The sequence below is a fragment of the Onychomys torridus genome, chromosome 14 (genome assembly GCF_903995425.1).
Source record: "Onychomys torridus chromosome 14, mOncTor1.1, whole genome shotgun sequence".
NCBI classification, from domain to species: domain Eukaryota; kingdom Metazoa; phylum Chordata; class Mammalia; order Rodentia; family Cricetidae; genus Onychomys; species Onychomys torridus.
Window position 1 is genome coordinate 78017362 of NC_050456.1, and position 13496 is coordinate 78030857.

General features: G+C 43.9%; 1 protein-coding gene across 1 annotated transcript in view; it reads left to right on the forward strand.

The window, feature by feature from the left end:
* Positions 1 to 6543: 6543 nt before the first annotated feature.
* Wdr20 (WD repeat domain 20) overlaps positions 6544 to 13496 on the forward strand; it is a 64841-nt gene continuing 57888 nt past the window's right edge. The window contains 1 exon segment of the mRNA XM_036205875.1: positions 6544 to 6854. Coding sequence (XP_036061768.1) covers positions 6606 to 6854 — 249 coding nt within the window. The 5' untranslated portion in view covers positions 6544 to 6605.

A 13496-nucleotide genomic window follows, 5' to 3' on the forward strand; every position in this document is an offset into this window, starting at 1 on the left:
TCTCTTGAAACCACATGGCAGCTCACAACTATCTGTAATTCCAGAAGTTCCAACACTCTCTTCTGCTCCCCTTGGGCACTGCATATTTGCATTAAAAAAGGAAAGCATATTTAAATACTTAGTATAGTGTCCACATTATATGTACTTACTAACTGTACTACATTAGAAGAGGGCCTGTGGCACAAGACTCTAATCCCAGTTATTTGGGTGGCTGAAGCAGGATTGTGAGTTTAAGGCTTGTCTGGGAAACTCAAACTGTCCCAAAATAAAGTAATAAGAAGGCTGGAGCTAAATTGGGCAGTGGTGGCACATGCCTTTAATCCCAACACTTGGGAGGCGGAAGCAGGCGGATCTCTGTGAGTTCGAGGCCAGCCTGGGCTACAGAGTGAGTTCCAGGAAAGGCACCCTGTAATAATAATAATAATAATAATAATAATAATAATAATAATAATAATAATGAAGAAGAAGAAGAAAGAAGAAGAAGAAGAAGAAAGAAGGAAGAAGAAGAAGAAGAAGAAGAAAGAAGGAAGAAGAAGAAGAAGAAGAAGAAGAAGAAGAAGAAGAAAGAAGGAAGAAGAAGAAGAAGAAGAAGAAGAAGAAGAAGAAGAAGAAGCAGCAGCAGCAGCAGCTGAAGCTATATTTAGTGGAAGGGTACTTGCCTAGTATGCACAAAGCTCTAGGTTCAATTCCTGGAACCACAATAAAATTTAAAATCAAGAACTGGTGAGATGGCTCAGTGGGTAAAGGTTCTTGCTGCACATGCTTGGGATCAGAGCTCAAATTCTGGAACCCATGTAAAGGTGGAAGCAGAGAACTAATTCCCCAAAGTTATCCTCTCCCCTCCCTACATGGCATCATTGCACTCACACCCCCTTATTATGGGCATACACAGGGGTGTGCACATACACACACAAGCTTCTTCCTGCTGAGTGCTATGATTCAAGGCAAGCACTACCACTTAAAAATAAAATCTTCAAATAAAATAAAATAAAAAACTGAGTATGGTGGCTCACATTTATAATACCAGCACTCAGATAACCAAGGCAGGAGAATTACCATGAGGTTCAGGTTAGCCTAGGCTACAGAGTGAGACCTTGTCTCAAAAACAAAACAAACAAACAAAAAAAACCAAAAACCAAAAACCAAACAAACAAACAAAAAAAACCCAAGATAGTCACTTGCAATTTAATGTATATGGAAGATATGGGCAGTGTAACTTTAATGCTAGCATTCAGGAAAAAAGGCAAAGGGACCACTGTGAGCTAAAGGTCAGCCTGGTCTACATAATGAATAACAAAGTGGACCCCTGACCACCCCACCACCACCACCACACTCACAAATAAGTAAGTAAATAAAACACATTGGGCCTCATAAATAGCTTCTCCTATCCCAATTTTTCCTTCCCTTAATCTACTCTCAAATCAGCAAATAAATGGATTCTTTAAAAATTTTTGTGTGTGTGCATGTGTGTGTATATAACATATGTATGAGGTACATTTGTGCCATGGTGCATCTGTAGTCAGAGAACAACCTTAGGTGTCCTCAACTTCCACCTTGTTTTTGAGGTAGGGTCTCTCATTTTGTTCCTGTGTTGCATAATCCAGACCAGCTGGCCTGTAAATTTCCAGAGGATTCTCCTGTCTCAGCCTCCCATCTTACCACAGAAATGATAGTATTATTATAGAAATGCACAGAATATTCAGTTTTTCCATGGGTTCTGGAGAATCTGAACTCAGGTCATAAAACTTATGTAGTGCTTTTACCTGCTGAATCATACCAGCCCCCAAATGGATTCTTTTTTTTCCCTTTTTAAAAAACAGTTTTTTTTTTTTTTTCAGAGCTGAGGACTGAACCCAGGGCCTTGCGCTTGCTAGGCAAGCACTCTACCATTGAGCTAAATCCCCAACCCCCAAATGGATTCTTTAACCCTGCAATGGCTTCATCTGACCACACTATCTCTTTTTAAGCATTATCAATGATCTTTATCATCACTGAACACTTTTAAAAAGAACTACTACATATTCAGTGCAATCTGGGTACATGACAAAAAAAACAAAACAAGAAAGCAGACTATAGTTGTTCATTCTAAATATTAACCAAGGAATCTTTTTTTTTTTTTTTTTTTTGGTTTTTTGAGACAGGGTTTCTCTGTAGCTTTGGAGGCTATCCTGGAACTTGCTTTGTAGACCAGGCTGGCCTCGAACTCACAGAGATCCACCTGCCTCTGTCTCCCGAGTGCTGGGATTACAGGTATGAGCCACCACCGCCCGGTTAACCAAGGAATCTTAATACATTAATTTTAGAATCTTTTCTTAAATTTATTTATTTTTTGTTTTTCGAGACAGGGTTTCTCTGTGTAGCTTTTGTGCCTTTCCTGGAACTCACTTGGTAGCCCAGGCTGGCCTCAAACTCACAGAGATCTGCCTGGCTCTGCCTCCCGAGTGCTGGGATTAAAGGCATGTGTCACTACTGCCCAGCATGTTTTTTGTTTTTTGAGACAGGGTTTCCCTGTGTAGCCCTGGCTGCTGTCCTGGAACTCATTTTGTAGACTAGGCTGGCCTTGAACTAACAGAGATCAGCCTGTCTCTGCCTCCCAAGTGCTGGGACAAAAGGTGTGCACCACTACTGCCTGGCTTCAAAACCATTTTTAAACATTTTGACTGTATGTATGTCTATGCACCACATCAGTGAAGTGTCCACAGAGGCCAAAAGATGGCATTGGATCCCATGGAACTGGAGTTACAAGATGGCTGTGAGCTACCATATGGGTGCTGGGAATTGAACCCAGGTCTCCTGGAAGAGCAACCAGTGCTCTTAATCTGCTGAGCCATCTCTCCAGGTGCTCAAAACCATTTTTTAAAAAGATTTATTTATTTATTATGTGTACAGAAGAGGGTGCCAGATCATTCAGATGGTTGTGAGCCACCATGTGGGTGCTGGGAATTGAACTCAGGACCTCTGGAAGGGCAGTTGGTGCTCTTAACCTCTGAGCCATCTCTCCAGCCCTCAAAACCATTTTTAATTGACACATGCAAATTACATACATTTATCATGGATAGCATATTTAGTGTACATATATATTGTGGAATTGGCTTACATTAATTAACATACCCATTTTCTCAGGTATTTCTTTTTTATTTTCCAGACAGCCAGACTGGGCTTAAATTCACTATGTAGCTGAAGATAACCTTTTACTCCTGATCCTCCTAAACCGCCCATTATTGGGATTACAGATGCGGGCAACCATGCACGACTAGGTATTTACTTTCTGTGGTGAAACACTTAAAACCTACTTTCTTATCAACTTCCAAAATATGCTATCTTGTTATAACTGAATTCCTCCCTGTACAAAAGAGCTCTAGGACTTATTTCATATTTTAATCTTTTGCCCAACATCTGTCAACCTCCATCTTCTTACCCCTCGCTAACCACATTCTACTGGACTGTGTCTTCAAGGTCTAGAAACACAATTTTTAATTAAAAAAATTTTTGAGACAGGGTTTCTCTGTGTAACAGGACTGTTTGTCCTAGCACTCTCTTTGTAGACCAGGTTGGCCTTGAACTCACAGAGATCCACCTGCTCCTGCCTCACTGAGTGCTGGGATTAAAGGTGTGAGCCATCACCGACCGCCCGGCTATAAAGTTCTAACATTTTTGTGAAAAGGAATCATACTTTTTTTTTGAGAGAGAGAGAGAGACGAGAGACAGAGTCTCTCTATGTAACTCTGGCTGTCCTGGTTCTCTAGACCAGGCTGTTCTTGAACTCACAGAGATCCATATACCTCTGTGTCCTGAGTGCTGAGCCTAAAGATGTATACTACCATGCCCAGATGATTTTTATTTTTTATGGGTATGGGTATTTTACCAGCATGTATGTCTGTGTATTTTATGCATGCAGTGCCTGTGGAGGCCAGAAGAGACATAAGATTCCCTGGAACTGCAGTTGCAGAAGGTTGCTAGCTGTCATGTTGGTGCTAGGAATCAAACCTGGCTCCTCTGAAAGATTAGCCAAGTATTCTTAACCACTGAGCCACCTTTCTAGCTTTGGTGGTTGTTTTTAGATAATGTCTTGCTGTGTAACACAGGTTGGAATTGAATTCTTTCTTCTTTTTCTTTTGTTTTTTTTTGAGGGGGTAGGGTGGGGGGGACAGGGGTTTATGTAGCCTTAGCTGTCCTGGAACTCATCCAGGTTGGCTCTGAACTCACAGAGATCTGCCTGCTTTTGCCTCCTAAGTGCTGGAATCCCTTCTTTTTTAGAGGGGGTCTAAAGTGGCCCAGGCTGGTTTCTCAACCGACTACTTAACTGAGACTGTCCTTGAACTCCTGATCCTCCTGCTCCCATTTCCCAAGTACTGGTATTATAGGTGTGTGCCACTATGTTTGGCTGGCCCTGAGTTTTCCATCATCCTTTTTCAGTCTCTGGGAATGATGGCATTTCAGGAATATGCTACCATGTCTGGCAAGAAAAAAAAAAATGTATGGAATAAAACCTTAATATAAATCTTAAGGCATACCAGTCTTAATTTTTTTTTTTTTTTAAAGACAGGGTTTCACTATGTGGCCCTGAGTGCTCTGGAAGTCTCTGTGTAGACCAGGCTGGCCTTGACGTCTGTTTGCCTCTCTTTCCTAAGTGCTGAGGTTAAGGCATTAGCATCATGCCCAGTAGTATACTGGTTTCATGAGCAATTCAACCTTATGGTGGAAGGTCACCGTTTTTTGTTTCAGTTTCTGTTTGCTGAGGTTTCCCCTCCCAAAGTATATTTTTCCCTATTAACTAGAAAACCCAACTGCATTCTTTTTAGATAATTCAGGCTGTTACTTATCCCTCAAGATGACCATTATAAACACCTGGTTTTGGTGCAAAATAACATAGCTATGGGAGATTGGGATTGCCCACTGAACATGCCCTAGTATTTTTAAGAGTTCTGATCTATATTTTCATTTTAGGAAAAGGCAAATAACAAAAAAATGAAATTTAAGGTGTGTTCTAGAGATGTATTAAGGATTTTAAGATGGACGTGTAGATCACTCCTTTAATCCCAGCACTTGGCAGGCATATTTCTGAGTTGGAGGCCAGCCTGGTCTCCTATGGAGTTTCAGGACAGCCAGGGCTATTTAGTGAGATACAGTCTCCAAAAATAAAAATAAATAAATAAAGGATTTTTACTGTAGTACACACACACACACACACACACACACACACACACACACACACACACACGCAGCCAGCTACAAGGTGTGTCAAATGCATTATTACAACATTGGTAGTTTCTACTGTTTATGTACTTGCTTTCTACTACATAAAATGTTTATAATTTAAACTTCTTTCGAATGCTCCTCACTTTTTTGCAATTAATTTCTGTGAGTCGAGAGTCTTGCTCCATGGGCTGGGCTAACCTCGGACATACTGGGCTCAGGCATTTCTTCTGTCTGGAACTAGGGGTGCCCACCACGGTACTGAACTTGAGCCACGTATTTTCTACTCTACAGACATGACTTTTCAGGTATAGTTCATTCTTTATGTAACATTTTTTTCCATTCTAGAATTCTATTATAACGTTTATTACTTTAGAAGCCTTTGTATTCCAGTGCACATACCCAGAAATCGATGCATCAAAGGTTTAATACTACTTTAACGTGTGAGCTTTTTCTTAGTATTTAGACTTCGTACAGAATATTCATACAACTTTGTGGTTCTCCTAGCAAACAACTTCAAGATCCATGTGAGGCTTTAAAAAGAACTAATTAGCTTTACCTTTATTAGGCGGTATTAACTACTGAGCAAGAAAATCATGCACAGATTCAATGTCTAGCTCCCGAAGCTACGGGCTATGAGCCTCGCCCCTTCCTCTAGACAGCGAGTGACAGATGTTAGCACAAGAGACACAAGCGCCAACACAACCTGCTTTCTCAAGAACCAGCCAGTGCTCACCGGTCAGATTTCAGGTGAGACTTGAAAACACAAGTCCTGTACATTTATGCTCTTCTTCCCAACCCCACTTTCAAACAAACCACCCACAAGCAAAAACAACACCGTGAAGTGCAATGAACCCCAATCCTTCTCTATCTTCTGGCGTAGAGGGGCTCAGGACCCTGCACCCACCCCGACCGCCTGCGTCCCCCCAGCTCCGGGGGAGGGGAGCACAGCTGGGACGCACAGGTGCACACACCGGACCTCACTGCTCGGCTCGGGCTCAGTCTCAAGGGGTGCCAGCCGGCCGAGGCCAAGGCGGCGCCCTCCCTCGGCTTCTCGAGTTAGGGTCTCTCAGCGGAGCGCCAGAGCGCCCACAGACTCACCTCACCCAAGGAACGCCGGAGCGGCGCTCTGCCAGCGGACCTTTCCCACCGGCATGGAGAGGGCGGCACCCAGGGGAGGAGTTTGCGCTCGCCCCGCCCGGCGGAGCGCGCCAGGTGAGCACGCGTGCGCGGTGGGACCGCAAATGACCCCGCCCCCTCCGCTTCGGCCCGCCTTCCTGGGGGCCGGCTCGCGAATGGGCGGGGCCGCGACGAAGGGGGTGGGGGGGAGAGAACGAGCGGCCGAGGACGGCGCCTGCGCGGTGGGCGTGATCCGGGCACTTAGGGCAGGATGAACGCTGCTTTCCAAGATGGCGACGGAGGGAGGAGGGAAGGAGATGAACGAGATTAAGACCCAATTCACCACCCGGGAAGGTCTGTACAAGCTGCTGCCGCACTCGGAGTACAGCCGGCCCAACCGGGTGCCCTTCAACTCGCAGGGATCCAACCCTGTCCGCGTCTCCTTCGTAAACCTCAACGACCAGTCTGGCAACGGCGACCGCCTCTGCTTCAATGTGGGCCGGGAGCTCTACTTCTATATCTACAAGGGGGTCCGCAAGGTACCGACCCGAGCGTCACCGGGGGCACGCCGGCGGTGCGGGCCGAAGCCGGGAGCTGGGCGGTGACAGCGAGGCCGGGGTGACCGGTGGGGGCGGCCGGCGCTGGTACTTTTGAGTGGGCCGGTAACTCCGCTGGGGTGCTCCGGAGGAGAAGGGGTTCAGGAGTGAGGCGGGTGACGGCGGCGGTGCCTCGAAAGGGAGGGGGCTCTGGAACCGGGGCGCGGACAGACCCCGGGAGCAGCTGGCTGCCTCCCCCCACCCCGGGTAGGGTCCGTCAGGTTCCGACACTGCCGAGGAGCGGGCCTGCGAGTCCCCGGAAGAGGTGCGGCGGCCGTCTTAGGTGGCCTCGCTTCCCGGGAGGCTCGAGAATCCTGCCCTGGGTGAGAGAACCGGGGCGCGAGGCTCCTTGGAAAGGTCCGTAAGGCGGAACCGGGACAGGGAGGCGGAGGACTTGGAGACTAGGTCAGAAAGGACCTGCTCGGCTCGCCGGGCTACTCCACCTGCTGCCGCACTGACACTTCCTAGGAGCCTCTTCTCCTGGTGTCAACACTGTTTCCAAAATCCTTCCCGGGAGTACTGCTGTCATTGTCTCCGCGAGGCAGCCTTCTCCTGAAAGATTTTTGAAGAGGGACATTCTGTCCCTTGTAGTATGACAGGGCTGAGTACTCACGCTTGGGAGGTTGCAATGATGTTTTCAATAAGCTAAGTTGCTTCAGAGGTGTTCTGTGTGAGTGAGCCTAGATTTATCTTGTCTAACGAGTCAGGCTGTCCCAAACAGGGAGGGATATATCTTAAATGCTACTTTAAAGTAACCAGCCAAGAACTTAGCCGTAATTCTGTGAAGCACATCGTCGTGTTTTAAAATGTCTCGTTAAAAGCAGCAATTTATTGGCGCTTTCCCCCACTTTTTGTCATTGGCAATGTAGCTATGTTCTGAGAATTGCTTGTTTTTAACTTTTGACTGTTGAGTGAGGAAGTGAATGTACCTCATAGCACCTCGGACGGAATGTGACAAGGTGATGAAAGATTAACTTATAAATGTTCAGTTAGTGGGAAAATAAATTGTCCATATTGAAGAGTACACACATTACCAAGGTTTAATATAGCCAAAGTCAGTTGGTTTTTCATATTGTGTTGTATGGTTATGAGAACACGGAAGGAGATAATGGTATGCAAACGTAGCGTGTTTTTTCTTTGGCCCAAGGTGAATCTTTGATTTGTCTTTAGTCAGTGTACTACGGTGTTAGAAGGTTTTGAAAATAGCCCGTTGGCTCTTTCCTCTCTTAGGGTTGGGAAAGTGGTTTGTAGTGTAGGAGCTGAAGTTTTAGTGTTGCTTTCCAGCTTTGTTACTGACTCATTGGTGACCTTGGATACTTTTGAAACTTTTCCTTGCATTTCTTCAAAAGAGAGGGCTGCAGTGCTCATTATATATAGTCCGTGATGCAGTAGCTGTAATGGCTGTTAGAGACCCGACACACTCAGTAGATGTAAATTAGAGAAGCTAGCATCGAGTGACTGTCAAAAAAGTAGCTGCCATCTCAACATTCCTCCTCTGAATACCACAATATTCAGATTTTTCTCTGGAGAACATTTGAAGACTATGTTATCAAAACAGATTTAGGGAGATGGCTCAGTGGGTAAGAACTTGCACTGCTCTTGCAGGGGACTCCAGTTCAGTTCCCAGAACCCATGTCAGGCTACTCACAACTGCCTGAAACTCCAGTTCCAGGGAATCTGATGCCTTTTTCTGGGTTCTGAGCACACACACACATGTAATTTCAAAAATAACATAAATCTTAGAAAAATTGTATTTAGATCCTACCGTGATTGTGTGCACCTGCAATCCTAGCACTCAAATTATGATTTTTGTAGCCAGCCAGGACTATAGTTACCAAGTTCGAGGCCAGCCTGGGCTACAGTTAGCAAGTTTGAGGCACATATGGGCTATATAAAACATGGGCTGTACAGTGGGACCCTACCTCAAACAAAATAAAACAAAACAAAACCAGGTGGGTGTGGTGGCACGAACCTTGACAGGTGTGGATCTCTGAGTTCAAGGCCAGCCTGGGCTACAAAATATCAATATCTAATTCATACTCATAATATGAATATTCATAAATATGAATATCTCAAAAAACCAAAACACTCTCCCAATCCAAAAACTGTCAAACAAAAATAATGATGTGAAAATACAAGATACTTAATTAAAAGTTGAATTCATAGGGGCTGGAAGATTGCTCCGTAGTTAAGAGTACTTGGTGCTGTTCAGAGCCTAGCTTCCACATCAGGCAGCTCACAACCACTTGTAATCACTGCTCCAGCATATTCCTTCTTCAGACCTCTTTGGGCACCTGCATACATGTGGCATTCAGACATACATGTGTAAGTAAATAATAACAAGTTTAGAGAATAAAACTTACATTAATGATTATTAGTTCAGGTATTGCTTCCTTTCCCTCATTTTCTGTGTCGTTCCCCCCCCCCCCAGTGTTGGGTGTGGACAGAACCCCAGAGCCTCTGGCATGTTAGGCAAGTGTTCCCTCAAAGTGTTACACACTCAGTCCTGAAAGGCTCCCCCCACCCATCATTCTCTTGATAGACTTCATCTGGATCTAGTAGCTCTGGTTTGCATATTTAAAAAAAAAAAAGATCATTTGTTTAGAAGTATCCTTATAATGGTGTTCTAAGATCTTTTAAAAACTATGCTAAAACATTCTTTAAAACACATCTGAAACCAGGCAGTGGTGGCGCATGCCTTTAATCTCAGCACTCAGGAGGCAGAAGCAGGCAGATTTCTGTGAGTTTGAGGCCAGCCTGGTTCCAGGAAAAACAAAAACTGTCTGAAATACTGCTACATGCCTTTAATCATAGCATTTGGGAGGCAGAGGCAGGCCTGGTCTACAAAGTGAGTTCTAGGACAGCCAGGGCTACACAAAAAAAAAGTCAAAAGTCTAAAATACATAAGTTGCCTTTAACTGGGTGATTTGAGTGCTTTGATACTTTGGGGTTTGTGTGTGTGTGTGTGTGTGTGTGTGTGTGTGTGTGTGTGTAAAATTTTATGTATCTATCTTGTAGATACATTTGTATTTTGTGGCAGATACTTAAACTCTTCTAGCTGTTGCAATTGAAATTTTTCTTACCATAAATGAGTTTGTACTTACTGTCACTTCTGAATATAAGTGACTTTTTTTGACAAGGTCTCAAATAGACCAGGCTGGTCTTGAACTTGTCAAGTAGCAGAGGATGATCTTGAACTCCTGATTCTCCTTGCCTTTATCTTTCAAGTTCTAGGAATACAGATGCTATAGGATGGTGACTTTTTTTTGGTTCTGAGTTCTGATTTTAAAATAGAGCTAATAATTTGTTTTGTATAGTGGCTTGGGAGAGTTGAGAATTAGAGGCCACTTTTCACCATATAGTGGGACTCTCTCAACAAAGCAAGCAAAATAGTTAATAGTCATCTTAGTTAGGAAGTCAGAATTTACTTTTAGGCTAGGTAGTAAATAGGTCTTTTACATTTTTGACAGTTGACCATATTGACGGTTTTGTTTTCTGCTTTTTTCCCTTCAAGGAATATAAGAGGTGTGTGTGTGTGTGTGTGTGTGTGTGTGTGTGTGTGTGTGAGAGAGAGAGAGAGAGAGAGAGAGAGAGCGAGCGCGAGCGCCCAAGCTCTGGTGATCAAACCCAAGGGCCTCATAATACATGTTAGGCAAGAATGCTGCTGTAACAGGAGTCTTAAAAGTCTTATTAATAAAAACAAACCTGTGGCCGGTTATTGGGGTGAATGCTGGAAGATCAGAGAAGCAGAACAAGCCACAGCTATCTCACCTTGCTAGTTCCTCAGCTGATCCTGTTTCCTCAGGCTGGAAGCTTCTGAGTCCTCATCCCAATGGCTCTCAGCTGAGCTGTGCTGCTCCAAAGCCTGAATGCTAAACCAGCCAAATGCTTTACCAACTTAGTTCCTGGTCCTCACGCCTTATATACCTTTCTCTTTCTGCCCCCACTCCCTGGGATTAAAGGCTGGGTTTCTGGGATTAAAGGCGAGTGTCACCAAACCTGGCTGTTTCTAATGTGGCCTTGAACTCAGAGATCCAGAGGTATTTCTGTCTCTGAAATTCTAGGATTAAAGGAGTGTGCTACCACTCACTCCCTATCCTCATGTTTAATATTGTGGCCGTCCTGTTCTCTGACCCCAGATAAGTTTATTAGCCTGCATAATACCACACTCTGCCACTGAGGCACATCCTGCAGCCCAAGGAATATAAAATTTTGCAAGTATTCGAATCACCTAGAAGCCCCAATTTGGGTGAGGTTTACAACTAAATTAAACAAATGTAAAATGGGTAGTATTGAACCCAGGGCTGTAATGTATGCTTGGCAAACACTACCACTGAATTATCTGTTGCCTTTGCCCCCCAAATTATTTTTTGAGACAAGGTCTTACTATATAGCCTAGACTGACCTTGAACTTGTGTTCTGCCTGTTCAGGTTCTGGGATTACAGACATTTCTAACTAAGTGTATGTGTTCTCTTTCTTCAGAGGAAGCATGGGGTCCTGAGGGACTGAGGTGTTAGGGAAGTAGTCTAACACTGAGAAGTATAATATAGGCTCTTCTAAAGGCTTCGAGGTCCAAGTCTAGCATTAGATGGGACTTAGAGTATATGTAATTTCATCTCCCTCAGAAAACCAAGGCTAGAGGGAAGGTATAAACATTTATTAGTGTTTTTATTATAAGGAAAATGAAACACATGTGAGTGTAAAAAATTGTTTTAGACAAATCATACTTTTTGTTGTTGTTGTTTTTAAGACAGGATTTCTCTGTATGGCAGCCCTGGATGCCTCTGCCTCCCCAGTGCTGGGATTAAAGGCATGTGCCACCATGCCTGGCCTGACTATCCGAGGATACTATATGTACATATCTTAGGCACTTCAGAATTTAGCCAGTGTTGGATTTCACATTGTCTGAGTTTTTTCTTTTTTTCTTTTTTTTGACATAGGGTCTCACTATGTAGCTCTGGCTGGCTTGGAACTTACAGAGAGATCCTGTTGCCTCTGCCTCCTCACCCCTGGTGATCAGTTTAACGGTTTAAAGGGGTGTACCACCATGCCAGGCCTTCGCTGAATCTATATCAGCCTTATGAGGAGATGGAAGCACCTTTTCACAATCGAGGAAATCCAGAAGGAGATTTCTTAGGTGCTGAGATGAAGTTTGTGAATCGGTCTTGCTTAGCTGAAGACAGTATGGACATCAGCATTAGTACTGCTCTAATCATTTCAACCAAGATTTGAGTGACGACTTCCATAATACTAGTAATATTGAGCAGGGTGCTATGAGAGATGAGCAAGACGCCTCCCACAGAACTTTGAATTACTAGCTTTTAAATATCTTATGACTTACTTTATCATTAAGGAAAAAAGATCGTTTTAGGAAAAAGATGCCAAAGGTAGCTATTTCCTTGGGCCTGTCCTTTTATTTTATGGAGACTGGTTTACATAAGTGTGAACGGGCTCCATTCACATCTCAGTTTAACTATCACTTCCCCGCAAGTCCTTGTGTGAACTCACAGGTTAGGTCAGTTCTCCTTCATGTTCTCACAGCACCCTGTTCTTTGCCTTCCTGACAGTTTTCAGTTTGCAATTCCTGTGCGAATGTCTCTGTAGACAAAGCTTCCTTACAGCAGACTTGGCTTCCCTGCTCTGTCCTCTTTGCCCACTGCAGTGCTCATCATTGAGTTGAATGACTCAGTAAAGCTATGTCTACCTTCAAAGATTTCCCGGAAGCTGGAAACGTCTGTTTGGGTCTAAAAGTAACATGGGTAATTTTTAGTAGTTCATATCTTTAAAAAAATTTCCAAGGACTACCAATAGGTAATAAAGTTTGCTTTCTTAAAATTTCAAGTTAGAGACAGTAAAGTAATAGAAAGTAAACAAATGTTTTTGAGACAGGTCTTACTTTGTATCCCTGGCAGACCTCCAGGCTCACTGTGTAGACACAGGCTGGCCTGGAACTCATAGATCTGCCTACCTTTCCTTCCTCAGTGCTGGGCTAAAAGGTATGTGCGCCCACACCTGGCTTGCAGATTGCTTTTTTTGATCTGTTGCTATCAAATCGCACTATCTACAAGACTTTTGTACTAGGAACAATTGCTTTAAGATTATGGTCTGTGGGGCAAGGTATTGCACTCCTCTACTAGTAGCACTAGGAAGGGGAAGCAAGAGGACCAGGATCTCAAGGCCAGTCTTGGATACATAAGACCCTATCTCAAAAAGCCAAACCAAATCAAGCCAACTCCATTAGATTTACTCAGCGTGCAGATCAAATAAATATCCGTACTCATCCCTTCCCTCTCATTTCAGATCCACGCCATGAATGTACTGCTCAGAATGTTATTGATGGGATTCCTATGATACATGGGAATTCAATTTAGATGGTTCTAAGGCTTGTTAGCTCTTTTTTTTAAGATTTATTAATTTATTATGTATACAGAAGAGGGCGCCATTACAGATGGCTGTGAGCCACCATGTGGTTGCTAGGAAATGAACTCAGGACCTCTGGAAGAGCAGTCAGTGCTCTTAACCTCTGAGCCACCTCTCCAGCCCTAGCTCTTAAGGTTGTATAATTCCATACTCAATTTTAAAGG